This window comes from Rhinolophus ferrumequinum, chromosome 17 (genome assembly GCF_004115265.2).
Source record: "Rhinolophus ferrumequinum isolate MPI-CBG mRhiFer1 chromosome 17, mRhiFer1_v1.p, whole genome shotgun sequence".
Lineage (NCBI taxonomy): Eukaryota > Metazoa > Chordata > Mammalia > Chiroptera > Rhinolophidae > Rhinolophus > Rhinolophus ferrumequinum.
The window spans coordinates 54,353,007-54,366,498 of record NC_046300.1 but is presented as its reverse complement, the minus strand read 5'-3'; the positions used below and the strand labels follow the sequence as shown (position 1 = coordinate 54,366,498).

Here is a 13,492-nt window from a genome sequence, read left to right as displayed (position 1 = left end):
CTATAAGCTGCAATTTCCTCATCTACAAAATAGGAATTATAATAGTATTTTATGGGTTGGTTGGAAAGATTAAGTGAATGAGAGTACATACATAAATGAAACAGTGATTTTGGCGGAAGGAGAAATGCCTGACAACTTTCCTTGAAGCTAACCATAAATTGCTAGGTCATGTTTAAGGACAGATTTGGCCCACATTTGGAGAAATAGTTGCTGATTTTAGAAAATTGAAACGTAAGCCCCCATTAAAAAGTTTATCTAACCCATAGGCAGAGTGAGATTCTGTCCCCTCTGTGCTCCTGCAGCATTCTGTACTGATTTCTACCAATAGTGCTCGTCTGTCTGTGTTGCAACGATCTGTTTATACGGTATGACACTTTGCGACATCAGAGTGTGAACTCTTCCAGGTCAGTTACTCTGTTGTATTCATCTTAGCATCCTAAACTGTAGAACAAACCCTGGACTGAGAGAAGGCTCTCGCTGCAGAATGGATGGATGGGTGGGTTACCAGCCAACCCGTTGGTTCAATTACTCCCCCATGTGTAAAGTCCACTTCAAATCTCACCTACACCAAGAAGTGTTCTTTGATTCTCCTCTACTACAAGGAATCTTTGTCAACCATAGGAACTAAATTGTGATTATCCCTCTTCTCTTTAAAAAAATGTGATTAGTAAATGGATGTCTCTACTTTGTAGGGAGAGACCAGTTTCCATTTGATTATCTCTTTCACAGGTTTTCTCGCATGATGAGTATTGCATAAACATATATTATGTTAAATTCAGTAGATTAACTTCTTTGAGGATTATCATGTATGTTGGCTAAAATGTCTCTTCAGAGGTATTAATATCAAGCAAAGGGGACCCAAGAGAAAATGTGTCCTCATAGCCGATGTATAGTATGGGCTTTCCCTTTAACAAAATCTAAGAGTCTCCGAATTAAATTACACTGCATCTGTGACATTACCTTAAAACAACTGGCATATAAACAGTGGCAGTAGAATTACAAGAACTGTCTGCTGTTCTTCAAAATTAATTTGCTTTCCCTGAGTTGTTCATCTAAAAGAAACATGTAGCACATGATACCTTCCGTCTTTAAGCATTGTAGTGTTTTCTTCCAGGGCTTATGCACTTATTTGGAGAAAAGATGTATTTTTATTCTCATTTGTGAATTTCTGAATAACACCGCTCTCATGTGTTTGCAGATGATATGCCTCATTTTTTCGATTAGAGATGACAGAAAGTCCTTTAGTTGCATTGGGAAGTGATTCTCATGATTTATTATGTGTTGTCAATCCTGTAACACATATTCTGGTTGTGATTAGCCTTTAAATGCATCAGAAACATTGTACAGGGTCATAAACATGCTCTGCCATGCTCAGATATTTTTCTTAGAAATTTAAATTTTGTAAGGTCTGACGATTAGGTTCACAAACTCACGCTAGAAAATTGCTACACACCTCATTGCTGAATATCACTATGGTCACCTTTGAAGTACTCCCCTTGGGAAGCTATGCACCAACACCAGCGCCTAGTCTACCCTTCAAAGCAATTTTGAAACTTTTTCTGGAATGGCCATCAGAGCTGTCATCATATTACCCTTGATGACCTAATTGTCATCAAAATGTCTTCCTTTCAATATTTCCTTTATCTTCTGGTAAAGAAAGAAGTAATTGGGGGCCAGATCAGGTGAGTGGGGAGGGTGTTCCAATACAGTTATTTGGTTACTGGCTGAAAACTCCCTCAGAGACAGTGCCATGTGCACTGGTGCATTGTCGTGATGCAAGAGCCATGAATTGTTGGCGAAAAGTTCAGGTCATCTAACTTTTTCATGCAGCCTCTTCAGCACTTCCAAATAGTAAACTTGGTTAACTGTCAAGTTGGTACAAATTCACAATGAATAATCCCTCTGATATCAAAAAACAGCAACAGCGTTGCAACAAGTTCGTGAATTTAGTTGTCAGATATCATACAATTATCTTTATCTAATATGCTATTAGGATAACATTATAGTCCTCAACTTAGGAAAAGAGGAATAGGCCACCAAACACTTGGTTTCCTTTAGTTACATCTTTCTAATGTGATTCCTCTAAACTATGGGTTGCCACTCTAAGGCTTATGGACCAAACCTGGCTGGCCTCTTCCTTTTGTAAATAAAGGTTTACTGGAATATAGCCACACCCACTAGTGTTTGTATTGTCTAAGGTTGCTTGGGTATATTGCCCACGAAACCTAAAATATTTACATTTGGCTCTTTGCAGAAAGTATGCTGGCCTGCTTTAAATCCATTAGGAACCCGTTTATATTTTCAGGTACCCATGGCTCTTTGCATCTGGCTCTTTGCAGAAAGTATGCTGGCCTGCTTTAAATCCATTAGGAACCCGTTTGTATTTTCAGGTAGCCATGGGATACTCCATCGCACTCAGAAGTTACTTACAGTTACCCCGGGATCCTTGCCTGACAAGGTGCCCCAGGTTTCCACTGCACTGGGTCTCCTCTCTGCTTCTGTGGCCCTCTATGCTTAATCGGTGCCTCCCACAAACTGCAGTTGTCTGTTTAAGTGTCTGTCTCCTGTACTGGAAGGAAAGGAGCAACTTCATACTCCCCTCTGCTATTCAGCGCACCTACCATGTTTCCCCAAAAATAAAACCGGGTCTTATATTAAGGTTTCCTCCAAAAGACACATTAGGGCTTACATTCAGGGGATGTCATCCTGGAAAATCATCCTAGGCCTTATTTTCCGGTTAGGTCTTATTTTCGGAGAAACATGGTAGCACTACGTTGACACTTGACAAGTGCTCACTGTTCACTGAATGAACAAATGAATTACATCTCACAACCACAGTATATAAAGCAGCATTTTTCTATATACAGTTTATCTGAGACTCTGAATATGTTAGAAACCACTTCTTTCTGTTAGAAAAGAGTTTTTAAAAGGGATTTTACCTTCATAATTGTATTTCCTTTGGGCTCATATGAAAATTAGTTTACATTACAAATGAGTTTACATTTCTCCAGCTCTCATCCAGCATTAGTTCTAGCTATGATAGACATTAAGGATAAACCTCTTTAAATTAAAACAAACAAACAGACACAAAAAAAAAAAAAAAAAAAAAAAAAACCTTGTAGACTATTCCAATCTTGTATAGATAAATGAAAAGTAAATGAATGTTGTCTCCATTTTATCAGGGTCTTAGCACTCAGAGGTGGCAGATAAGACGGTCTGGTTTGTGATTTATTCCCTCATTCCGGCAATATTCATTGTGTCTCTGGTATTACAGGTGGTGGTGCAATAGCAGTAAACAGGACAAAGTTTTCACACTTACGGAGTTCACAGTCTCATCCGAGTAGGTAGTAACGAACGAAGACATCTACCAGCTGGTGGCAAAGGCTACGGAAAGAACCCAATGGGATGATATAAGACTGAGTAAGCACGTAGCCTTTTAAACCACCTAGCAGTTAACTGTTCCTTTAAGAGAGTGACATCGGAATTAGAATCTGCATAATAAGAGCAAACACGTGAAGATCACGGGGAACTGAATTCCAGGCAGAACAAATAGCCAGGAAAAAAGCTCCAGCTCTGGGAAGGAGCTTAGTGTGTTTGGGGAACAGAAAGAAAGCAAACATGGCATGTGTGTAGCACGCACGAGAGAGGTGGGGAAAGAAGAGGTAGGCAGGCATCAGTCAGGATGTAGCCTGTGTGGAGGTTAAGGCATAGGCTCTGTTCTGCTTTGGCTTTAAAGGACCTGAAGGACAATGTTTGATCTTGACTTGCTGATGCCCAGTTGGTGCCTAGAATGGCCTGGGGAGTGTGCTTGGTTAGTGAATCTGCTGCTGGTCAGGTCGTCTGCTCACACAGCACCCAGAGCTCCACAGACTCCCCCACCCCCACCCCACCCCCCCACCCCACCCCGTGGACCTCCAGACCCTTCTATCTCCCTGCAGAAGTGTGTGGAGCCTACCTGTGGGGCCACTTGCAGGTTGAGATGCCTGTTTGGCCCTCCTCTGGGTCCCAACAAAACAGAGACCATGATCACCCACATGAACATCTGCCCAAATAATCACCCTTGAAAGTGACCTCTGTTTTATCTTATTTGCATAGAAGCACATGTGTGAATGTGTGTGTGTGTGTGTAATGTAGATAAGATGACTTCTTAACAAAGGGTTGAGTTACAGAGTGAATGTATCAGGACAATGTTGCCTAAATGGGCTGGTGAAAAATAGTCACCTACATGAGAATGTGTTTAGCTGTTCAACTATTTTGTGCCATGTTGTATTACTATTATTAATGTTTAATTAAAGTAATAAACGTATGTGATGTATCACCCTGAGGTCGGATATACTACACAGTATAGAACATCTGACAGCTTTAGACATTTGGTTTGATTTCAGAAACATTTTGAATCATTAAACGTTGGGCCAAGCCAATCCTTAGCATCAGACAAGCAAAAAGGACAGGTGACATAGTAAGATGCTTTGCTGGCATTAAGAAAGTTTTTTTCAGACATCATTGATATTACTAAAGTTACATTAGATACAAAGATTGTCAGGTTTTTCCACCAGTTATCACAGTAAGCAATTGTTTAAATAAAATGTTCCTTTCCTACCCAGTTGCTGTATGTAGACATAGCCTGCTACAGCAATTATGGATAGCGTTGGAAGCTTGAAAAGTTGTCACCTTGCTGTGGTTTGGTGAAGTCAGGGCCTAAGGGAGGGTGTAAATTAAACCAGGGAAGAAGAAGATGGGGAAAGGTCTCTTTTAACAAAGGAAAGCAACTCAGTGGGAGTGGAGACTGGCAATCTGCTAAAAGGAAATGAAAGGAAATTCTTCATTTCTAAACGGTTCATTGACCCATGATAATAAAGCAGCCCTGCCAAAGAAGGATAATTATCTTTTTAAGTATCAGATGCCCTGTGGGGTGAAGGCCTCCCTTCTCCTCTCTTGAAAAATGAACTCAGATTAAACAAATGCTCCTTTTCCTACTTTACTGTTGACATGAATTTCCTGATTATGAGCGAAATTAATCAGTTTTCCCTCTTTCTCGTTTCCCTTTTCTGTTATGGAAATCAGCTGAGCTGCCCAGCTGAGCTCAGTGCATTGCCCCTTGGGCCCTGAGTCCTACCAATAGTAAGATGGGCCCACATCTTGATATTCTGGTGAGACTAGCAATTGTAGAATTGTGGTTTTATTGTGACCCTTAGCTGCTTCGCTCCAGGCAGAAGCATGTTCTCTTAAAACAACAAGAAAAAAGGAAAAAAGAAAGAGACAGAAAAGAGCATTAGGGTGCTTTTTTATCCTGCTGGTATCTAAAAAGTACACAAAAAAATTAATGGATCTTGTGTGTACACATATGTATGTATACATGTGTATAAATGTATATACCCATACATACGTGACGAGTTCAAATACAAAAAAGAACTGAAGTGTTATTGATGACATAACATTAAATATTAATTTGCTACCAACAAACGCTCACGTTTATATATGCTTTCTCTCTAGATCTTGTTGTTTGTTCAGACTAATAATGTAAATATGTTGACTTGTCTAACTTACAGAATGCATTAAGATCGTTTTGTTTGCAAAAGCAAACACCCCTTTTCTTAAATTAATGATTTACCTTCAACTGCATTCTTGAATTCTTAATGATCAGTTTGAGGAAAGTTTGTCATAAATTGTTTAAACACGTGGCATATCTCTTGGTTATAGATGAAGTTCACTGTATGTTTTCAGAATGTCTACGCTCCTTTTAACAATAAAATAAATGAAACTACAATTGCATTTTCATTACATATTTCTCTAAACAATTTTTGAAACTTTAATTTTAATCACAATGTTCTATGTAGAGAAACAAGCTGGATATGCCAGTTGCTTTTTCAGCCCAGTGCCTCTGGCTTTTTCAGAAGACACAGCCTTACAAAAGGGGTCAGGAAATAATGGTCCGGAATAGATCTTGCCTTTTGCCATAATTTTCTCAGCCAGCACCTGAATCTCTCTGAACACGAATGTCCCTTTCTCTTAACAGAATTTCTTCAGTGCACCACAACTTCTCCTTAAAAATAAAAAACAACCCATTAACCATGTTTGTAAGCTTTCTTTGAACTCCTTGTTGTTCTGTGGTTGGTAAATATTTGTTCCTTCATTTTTTTTTAGTCTTTGAGAATTCAGGCCCTGGGCCAGGGGGATTCAATACTGTGGGCACAAACTTCTTGATAAAAATACCCAGAGCAAGCCGAGTGTCCCTTAACAGACCTCACTGCAGATGTCCTCGTGTGTCCCCTTCGGCCAGTGGAGCGCTTCCGAGATCTGAATCCCGATGAAGTGGCTGATTTATTTCAGACAACCCAGAGAGTTGGGTCGGTGGTGGAGAAGCATTTCCAGGGGACTTCTCTTACCGTTGCCATGCAGGTGAGCATACAGATGCTTAGAAATGATTTTTTCTTTCTCCTCAAATCCTAGCATTGGACTTTCTTCCCTTTTTAACCTATCGCTGCACTGGGAAGGCAGCTGTGGTTATTTGTGTCTTACATAGCAGAAAAATCTGTTACTAATCCAGTACGTCCTACTGGCCATTGGTCACGAGGTAGATTGTGAAATATCAGCTGAGACAATGTCTGCAGCATTGTTTACAAAACAAGTGGAAGTAATGGACAAGAAATGTAATAGACAGTACAACGTTCTAGATCTTTTACTAGAACTAGGGCTGAACAAGTCCATTTTCCTTCTGTGGTAACTATCTTTTAAGCACTGCATGGGCTTAGCCCGGCTGTACTTCCAGGGATGTAGCGATGAGCATGTTAGATGAGGCCTTGTCCGCAGAGGGCAAACCTTTTCTCCATCTGTAAATCAAGCCTCAGTGATTCATCATGGATTGGTCAGAAGGTGGATTGATTGACTATTTGGTGTGTCCTGGTTCCTAGTAAAGAAACGAGACCCCCAATCACTGGAGATCTTTAGGCAGAAATTGAGTCAGCACTTGGGAATGTGGGAGGAGGCTGTTCATGGTATCCCCACTACAGGAACTGAGTCAATCATTAGTGTGTACCATGAGCCCTCAGATGCCCCATGAAAAGAGCTGGGGGGTATCAAAACACATTACAGGCCTTTGTGGCCTTGAAAATTGGTGACTCTGCAATAACCCTTTGGAAAGGCACGAATTATCCCATATTATGAGACCTTGTACTCAGTGCTTTAGTTAAACTGAATTTTTAACATCCTTCCTCTACCCTCCTTAGCTCTCTACCAAAGGAAACAGCTAAAAAAAAGCCACTGTTTTCAGGTCATAAAAGGCTCTGACTAAAAATCCTCATCTGCTTCTCAAAACAAAACAAAACAAAACAAATTTTTATTGGCCTCTATGTCTGTGTTAATAGTATCTAAACTCCCCTGTGAAACCCAGTGTGTGTGTGTGTGTGTGTGTGTGTGTGTGTGTGTGTGTGTGTTGTATGTCACACCATATGAGTCACTTGCAAACAAGTAGATAAGCTGGGGGGTGGCGGGGGTTATCAAGCTTATGCTGCAAACCATGTTTCCAGAGAGACCAAATGAAGGCAAATGGGTGAAGACATCTGTCAGTGTTTAATGAAATACTAGAAGAAAATTCACATTTATAGAAAATGGCTAGTGATGGTTATCTAACATGATTCACTAGAAAATTAATTCCATAAATATAGGAACTGACTTGTGCTTTAGGTACTTATATATATGGAGTGTTTTCAAACTTCTTTGAACTTAAACCCACAGTTAGATATGTATTTATTTCACAATCATGTATGCCCCCGCATGCACATACATAGATATAGGAAACCAACGTTTCACAAAACAATGTTTACTCGTTCTATGTACTCTAGTAGTGTTTGTCCTATTATCTGATTTCTTTTGTTTTTAGTGCTGATCACAACCCAATAAGTTAACTTCCTGACCCACTAAATGGGCTGGGTCTCCAAGTTTGAAAACCACTGATTATATAGTTCTGTTTAATCCTGGCCCACAATGGGGCCAGAATTCTTACCTCATTAGTCAAGGTCATAGAAGTGGAAAGACTTACCCAAATTTGCAAAGTTCTAATTCAATTTTGGAATTTCTGGTGGTAGAGACATTGCTTGCTCTGCTATCCCAAAATCAGCTAAGCCCTTGCTTTGACTTTGTATTGTGTCTGGTGACTGGGCGAATTTGCTGCTTTTCAACTAAGCAAATCGTTTAGTTGGGCTTCAGAGAGATGAGAGAAGAAACCAGAATGAGAAAAGGGCCCAGGTGAAATGAATGCTTCCATCTTTTTCCTCAAAAGTCAGCACAGCCAGAGAGGGCACACTAGGGGTGCTAGACTCATATGAGATAACCCATATCCTTAATGAATTATGTTTGTAGCAGATTTCCTGAGTAGAGATTTAAAGTAGTCAGACATTAATTAAACTGCAACTTTAAACTGCAAATTTAAAGAAAACCAAAAGGTGTGATACTTTACCTCCTTGAACATTTTCAGCTCTCCTCTAATTCAATTAAAACCATGGCCGAGAGCAAAGAGCATGAAAAGTAGCAAAGGGGTTGGCCTGCTGGATAATTTATATCATTTTTATAGATAACTTCTCACTTACTCTCAGGAGAAAATGGAGAACTGTCTGGCTCCACACATTTGACATGAATGGTTCCCATGTGAATACTATAAATTAACACACAATGAAATTGGATCTAAATTATTAACAGGCAATATTTCTAAATAAGCAGGAGATACCAGCTGTCTGTTCTCACCTCTGTGTTTTTTGTTTGTTTGTTTTTTCCCTACTTCTAGGATGGCCCCGAAGCCGGACAGACTGTGAAGGTGAGTGCTTATTATGTTCATGCCAATTAATAAAGGGCAATTACGAGAACTAATAAAAAATCCCACGGAGTCATTTGCTGCACATGGGGTTTCATTGTGTTATCTTTGAGGTCAGAGAGACCCTCGGTGTTAGAAACATAAATCCTGACATTATAGACTATGCCAAGCAATATGTTTTCCATTAGTTTACAAGACATTTACCTTTTGTAATAAAATTATTATTGGGCAAATGCTAACACAGAAACTAAATCAAAGAGTCCTAAACCAGAATGTGAAGTCCGAGGGCTTCCTGTGAAGGACTAACTAGGAAACAGCACGTGCCAGGTGTGGCTTGCTGGGTCCCACTGTAAGCGGGGCATCTTTGAAACGCTTCCAGCTCTTTACACATGCTGCGTTCGCCTCTTGCTTCCTGCCTGAAGGGCTCCTGGATGGACCCCAGGTTCTCCCATCACTCCTTGCCCGGTCCTTCTCTCTGTTCTCCATCTCTACCCACATAAACCTCCTTTTCCTCCCCTCATACTTAATACCAAATTCTAACCTAATGGAATCAGTAGAGCTCAAAGATGAGTTTTTAAGTGTGCTAGAAGAGTAAAGGAGGATTTTTTAAAGATAGTCCTTGCTTCCCTAGTATAATAAAATAAAAGACTAAAATCCTGGCTGATTCTGAATCTGCGTGTCAACCCCCTTTACACAAATGCAAATTCCTAGGCAGTTGGGTACTATGCCTAAATCATAGAAAAGGTTATTATTGTTATTATTTTTTCTGATGCTAGAAATCAGAAGCAAGTCAAGCTGGGATGCTAACATTATACTTTGTGAAATAAAGTTGTACGGTTCTAATCCTGGCTGTGAGTGGGTAAGGTAAAGCTTGGCATCAAACAATGCCAAATAAACATAGTTCTCTTTTGATCTTAGTTTGCATATGGCTTTAATGTTTTGCTTAGCTACCTTGGGATTTTTAAAATAGAATCTGTAGGAAGTACTTTCGAGGAGCGAATGTCCTATAGGGACTGTTACCACATTCCTTATGATCAAAAAGAGAGCTAGCCTTGTGGTTGTTCCAGACATAGGATGTGATAGGGCAGAGGGCACTCACAGCTTTACTCCACCCCCGTGCCAAGCTGCTAAATATGCAGACACTAAGAGTGTAATAGGAGTAGCTTCTTTGTGAAATTGTTTCTTGAGAAGCGAAACACAAATGTTTAAATCTGGTTACTAGTTTTTTAAAAACTCAATATTCAAATGTAAATTCCAATAACCCCAGATTAATGGATGCATTATGCAATATCCATCTGATGGAATTCCTTCAGGCCTTGAAAGTAAGGCTGTGGAGGCATAGCTAGTACCTTGGGAGAATGCACAAACCAAATCAAGGGTAATGCACAGATTGATAATATGCACACGCTAAACCTATCCAATATTTATATGAATATACAGATTATAGGATCTGAAAATTTCATTTCAGAATTCTGAAGGGGACGTTAAAATTGTTTCCTATACAAGCAGGCTTTGAATAGAGACAGAAAGTAGATGAGTGGTTGCCAGGGGCTAGAGAGAGAAGCGACTGGGAAGTGATTGCCGATGGGTGAGGGTTTCTTTGTTTTCTTAGTGGGGTGATGAAAATGTGGAATTAAAAGTGGTGGTGGTTGCATAACTTTTTGACTATTCTGAAAACTACTGAATTGTACACTTTAAAATGGTGAATTTTATGGTATTTGGAGTATTTCTAAATTTAAAAAAATAAAACATAAATTTTTTTTATAAAGCACTAAGTCTAGCAGGGCTGAACACCACAGCTGTAGATGCTCTGACTTCAATAGTGACTACTTTTTTTTTAATATTCTTTTTTTTTTTTCAGGACTTTTATTGGGGAACAGTGTGTACTTCCAGGACTTTTTTCCAAGTCAAGTTGTTGTCCTTTCAATCTTAGTTGTGGAGGGCGCAGCTCAGCTCCAGGTCCAGTTGCCATTGCTAGTTGCAGGGGGCACAGCCCACCATCCCTTGTGGGACTCGAGGAATGGAACTAGCAACCTTGTGGTTGAGAGCCCGCGCTCCAACCAACTGAGCCATCCGGGAGGCAGCTCAGCTCAAGGTGCTGTGTTCAATCTTAGTTGCAGGGGGCGCTGCCCACCATCCCTTGAGGGAGTCGAGGAATCGAACTGGCAACCTTGTGGTTGAGAGCCTACTGGCCCATGTGGGAATCGAACCCGCAGCCTTCGGAGTTAGGAGCACGGAGCTCTAACCACCTGAGCCACCGGGCTGGCCAATAATGACTACTTTTTTGATGTCCCAGTTTTCTGGCTGAAATTTCTAATGGTTTTGTTAGTTTCAGTGGTGAGGATGGAGTAATTCTTAGCATATAGTATGTATGTATGAATTATGGAATATGATTATTCTCATCACCACCATTATTATTTAGCTTAAGTTGATTTTTTTTACATTCAACTTTTTTTTTTTTTTTTTTTTTACATCAGTAGATTATATTGTTTTGGACTTCTTTCATTTGTTTCCTATCACAGTTTCCCCTATACAAGTTAGCAGGTCCATCTCAAATTCTTTGTGGGATATAAAATGGCTAAAAGAAAATAACCATATGCATACATATAAAACCCTCAATGTATGGCAGAGTTTTGAAAACCGTACTTTTAGACCAAGTCTTCATAGCTAAAGTTGCCTAATCTATGTTTTTCCAAGTGTGATTCTTATACTACATATGTGAAAATTGATTTTGGTGTTAGCGTAAAAAAAAAAAAAGTTGATTCTCAGTTTTTATTCTACATCTACTGATTTAGAATCTTTGCGGTTAGTTGGGGCTTGGGGATCTTTACTGTTAATAAGCACACCCCATGATTTTTTTTTTTTTTCAGACTGTAGTTATTTACCGGCTTTGCTATTTTATGGTGATAACATAGTAGGTGGTGATGGCCACCTAAGCTTGACCCAGGGAAGCCAGTCTTGTAGTCTCCAGCCCCTCCAGGGAGCAAAGCAGCATCTTCAATAGTCAGCTGCCCGATTCTGAAAACCACACTTCAAGACTGAACATTTCATATTTTGAAATCCACACGGTTGCACATTTCCAGGCAGCATTTGATAGCCTGCCATGGAAAGTGCGGTGACCGTTCCCTTCATCTCTGTCTCTGTGTCTTGGAATTGCTTGTGAAGCCAGTTCTAAACCACTTTTGTCTCCTGCTGGGTGGTAATAGCAATCAGCGCAGTAATGATCTCTTCCCCTAAAGCAACTGTTGTTGTTAGTGACAATGCACCACTGCGTTCTACTCGGGAACATGGTGCCGCTTCAGGATTTTTTGTTTCAGGGGCTTGAAAGTCCGCTTTGCAGAGAAAGAAGGGTGGCCTGGTTTACTAAGTCATTTGTAGCAGGGAAGGGAAATACTGAAGCAAAAAAGTGACCTCTTATTTCTCAGGGATTATTAACTTTCCTTTCAAGTTTAAAAATCAGAGAACGCTGCTATCTACCAGGTGATGATTGCAATGATTTGGATGCACTGCAGGGATGAGAAGCAATCTTTCTTCTGGTCAGCCATGTATCCCCATAGGCAAATACATATCACCACATGCATATGTAGCCATGAATTGCTGTGTTTATCCCCCTTCCCTGACACCCCTGCAGCATCTGAAGCAGCCCTCCTACACGCCTCACTTCTTATCCTGTTCGATTTCCTTTAAGGCATTCTTCACTGACTTTTATTTGTGTGTGTTCGTTTTTGTTCCCGTACCTGTGTTACCTTTTTAGTCCTCCAGAAAGTGAGCTTCAGGAGGACCTGCCATTTGTTTACTTTGGCTCTCTTGAGTGCTGTGGAGAGGAGAATGAGGATGACAATGGTACTTCACTTGCTGGAACAAATCTCTGCACCTGAGTTGCTAACTTCAGTCGACCTGAAGTAGCAGATGATACGTACTTGTATTCCAAGTGTGCAGCCATGGGTCTGGCTTTCCTGGAATTTCTTCAAGAATCTCCCATATTCTAGGTCCCACTGACAAAGACCAAAATCATACTCCAAAGTGTGTTTCCAAGTAGCCAACTCATTAAGGCAATGTTCAGCCCTTTAAAAAGCGTGCTGTCGTTTTTAGTAAGTTTAACGGGAGCTCTCTTTTGGAGCAGTTACAATGTGCATCTTTGGGTGGGCGGATATTTCAAGTACGTATATTAAAGAGAAAGGTTTGTGGCAGGCTGGTAATCTAGAATCTCATAAGAGCTATTTATAAAATATGATTGCTTACACTCTTCTCTGCTTATGGTACTTGAACCCTCTACTGAGATATTTAATTTCATAGTATTAATGCAGTGGGAAGTGTTTCTTAATAACTGTTGAGATGATAACAGTTACTTTTCAGATTGCTTAGGGAAGAACAAGAAAAGGAATTCTTTAAAGGAGTGTGATTTAAAAATAAAACAAAAGAACAAACTCATTCATTGAGGCGTTTCTGTAGTCCTAGAATTTTCCATATGCAGATTTGGTAATCTTTTTAATTCATGTACATAGAGGACATTTGAGCTCTTCATAAAGTCCAGTAGTTAATATACTTTGGCATCAGTCAGAGGTTCCATGGGAATGATAGCTGTACGAAATGACTAGCTGTGTGACTTTGGGCCATCCTCGTAACCTCTCTGAACATCCGTTTCCACATTTCTCAAATGGTGGAAACCCTATCTATTTTAGTGAG

At 40.0% G+C, this 13,492-nt stretch overlaps 1 protein-coding gene across 8 annotated transcripts in view; it reads left to right on the top strand.

Annotated features, from left to right (window-relative positions):
* FHIT (fragile histidine triad diadenosine triphosphatase) overlaps window positions 1–13,492 on the top strand; it is a 1,395,299-nt gene that overhangs the window by 1,122,508 nt on the left and 259,299 nt on the right. For all 8 annotated transcript variants that reach the window (XM_033131625.1, XM_033131622.1, XM_033131621.1 and 5 more), the window contains 2 exons: window positions 6,254–6,399; window positions 8,780–8,809. In XM_033131625.1, coding sequence (XP_032987516.1) covers window positions 6,254–6,399; window positions 8,780–8,809 — 176 coding nt within the window. The remainder of the gene's footprint in view (window positions 1–6,253; window positions 6,400–8,779; window positions 8,810–13,492) is intronic.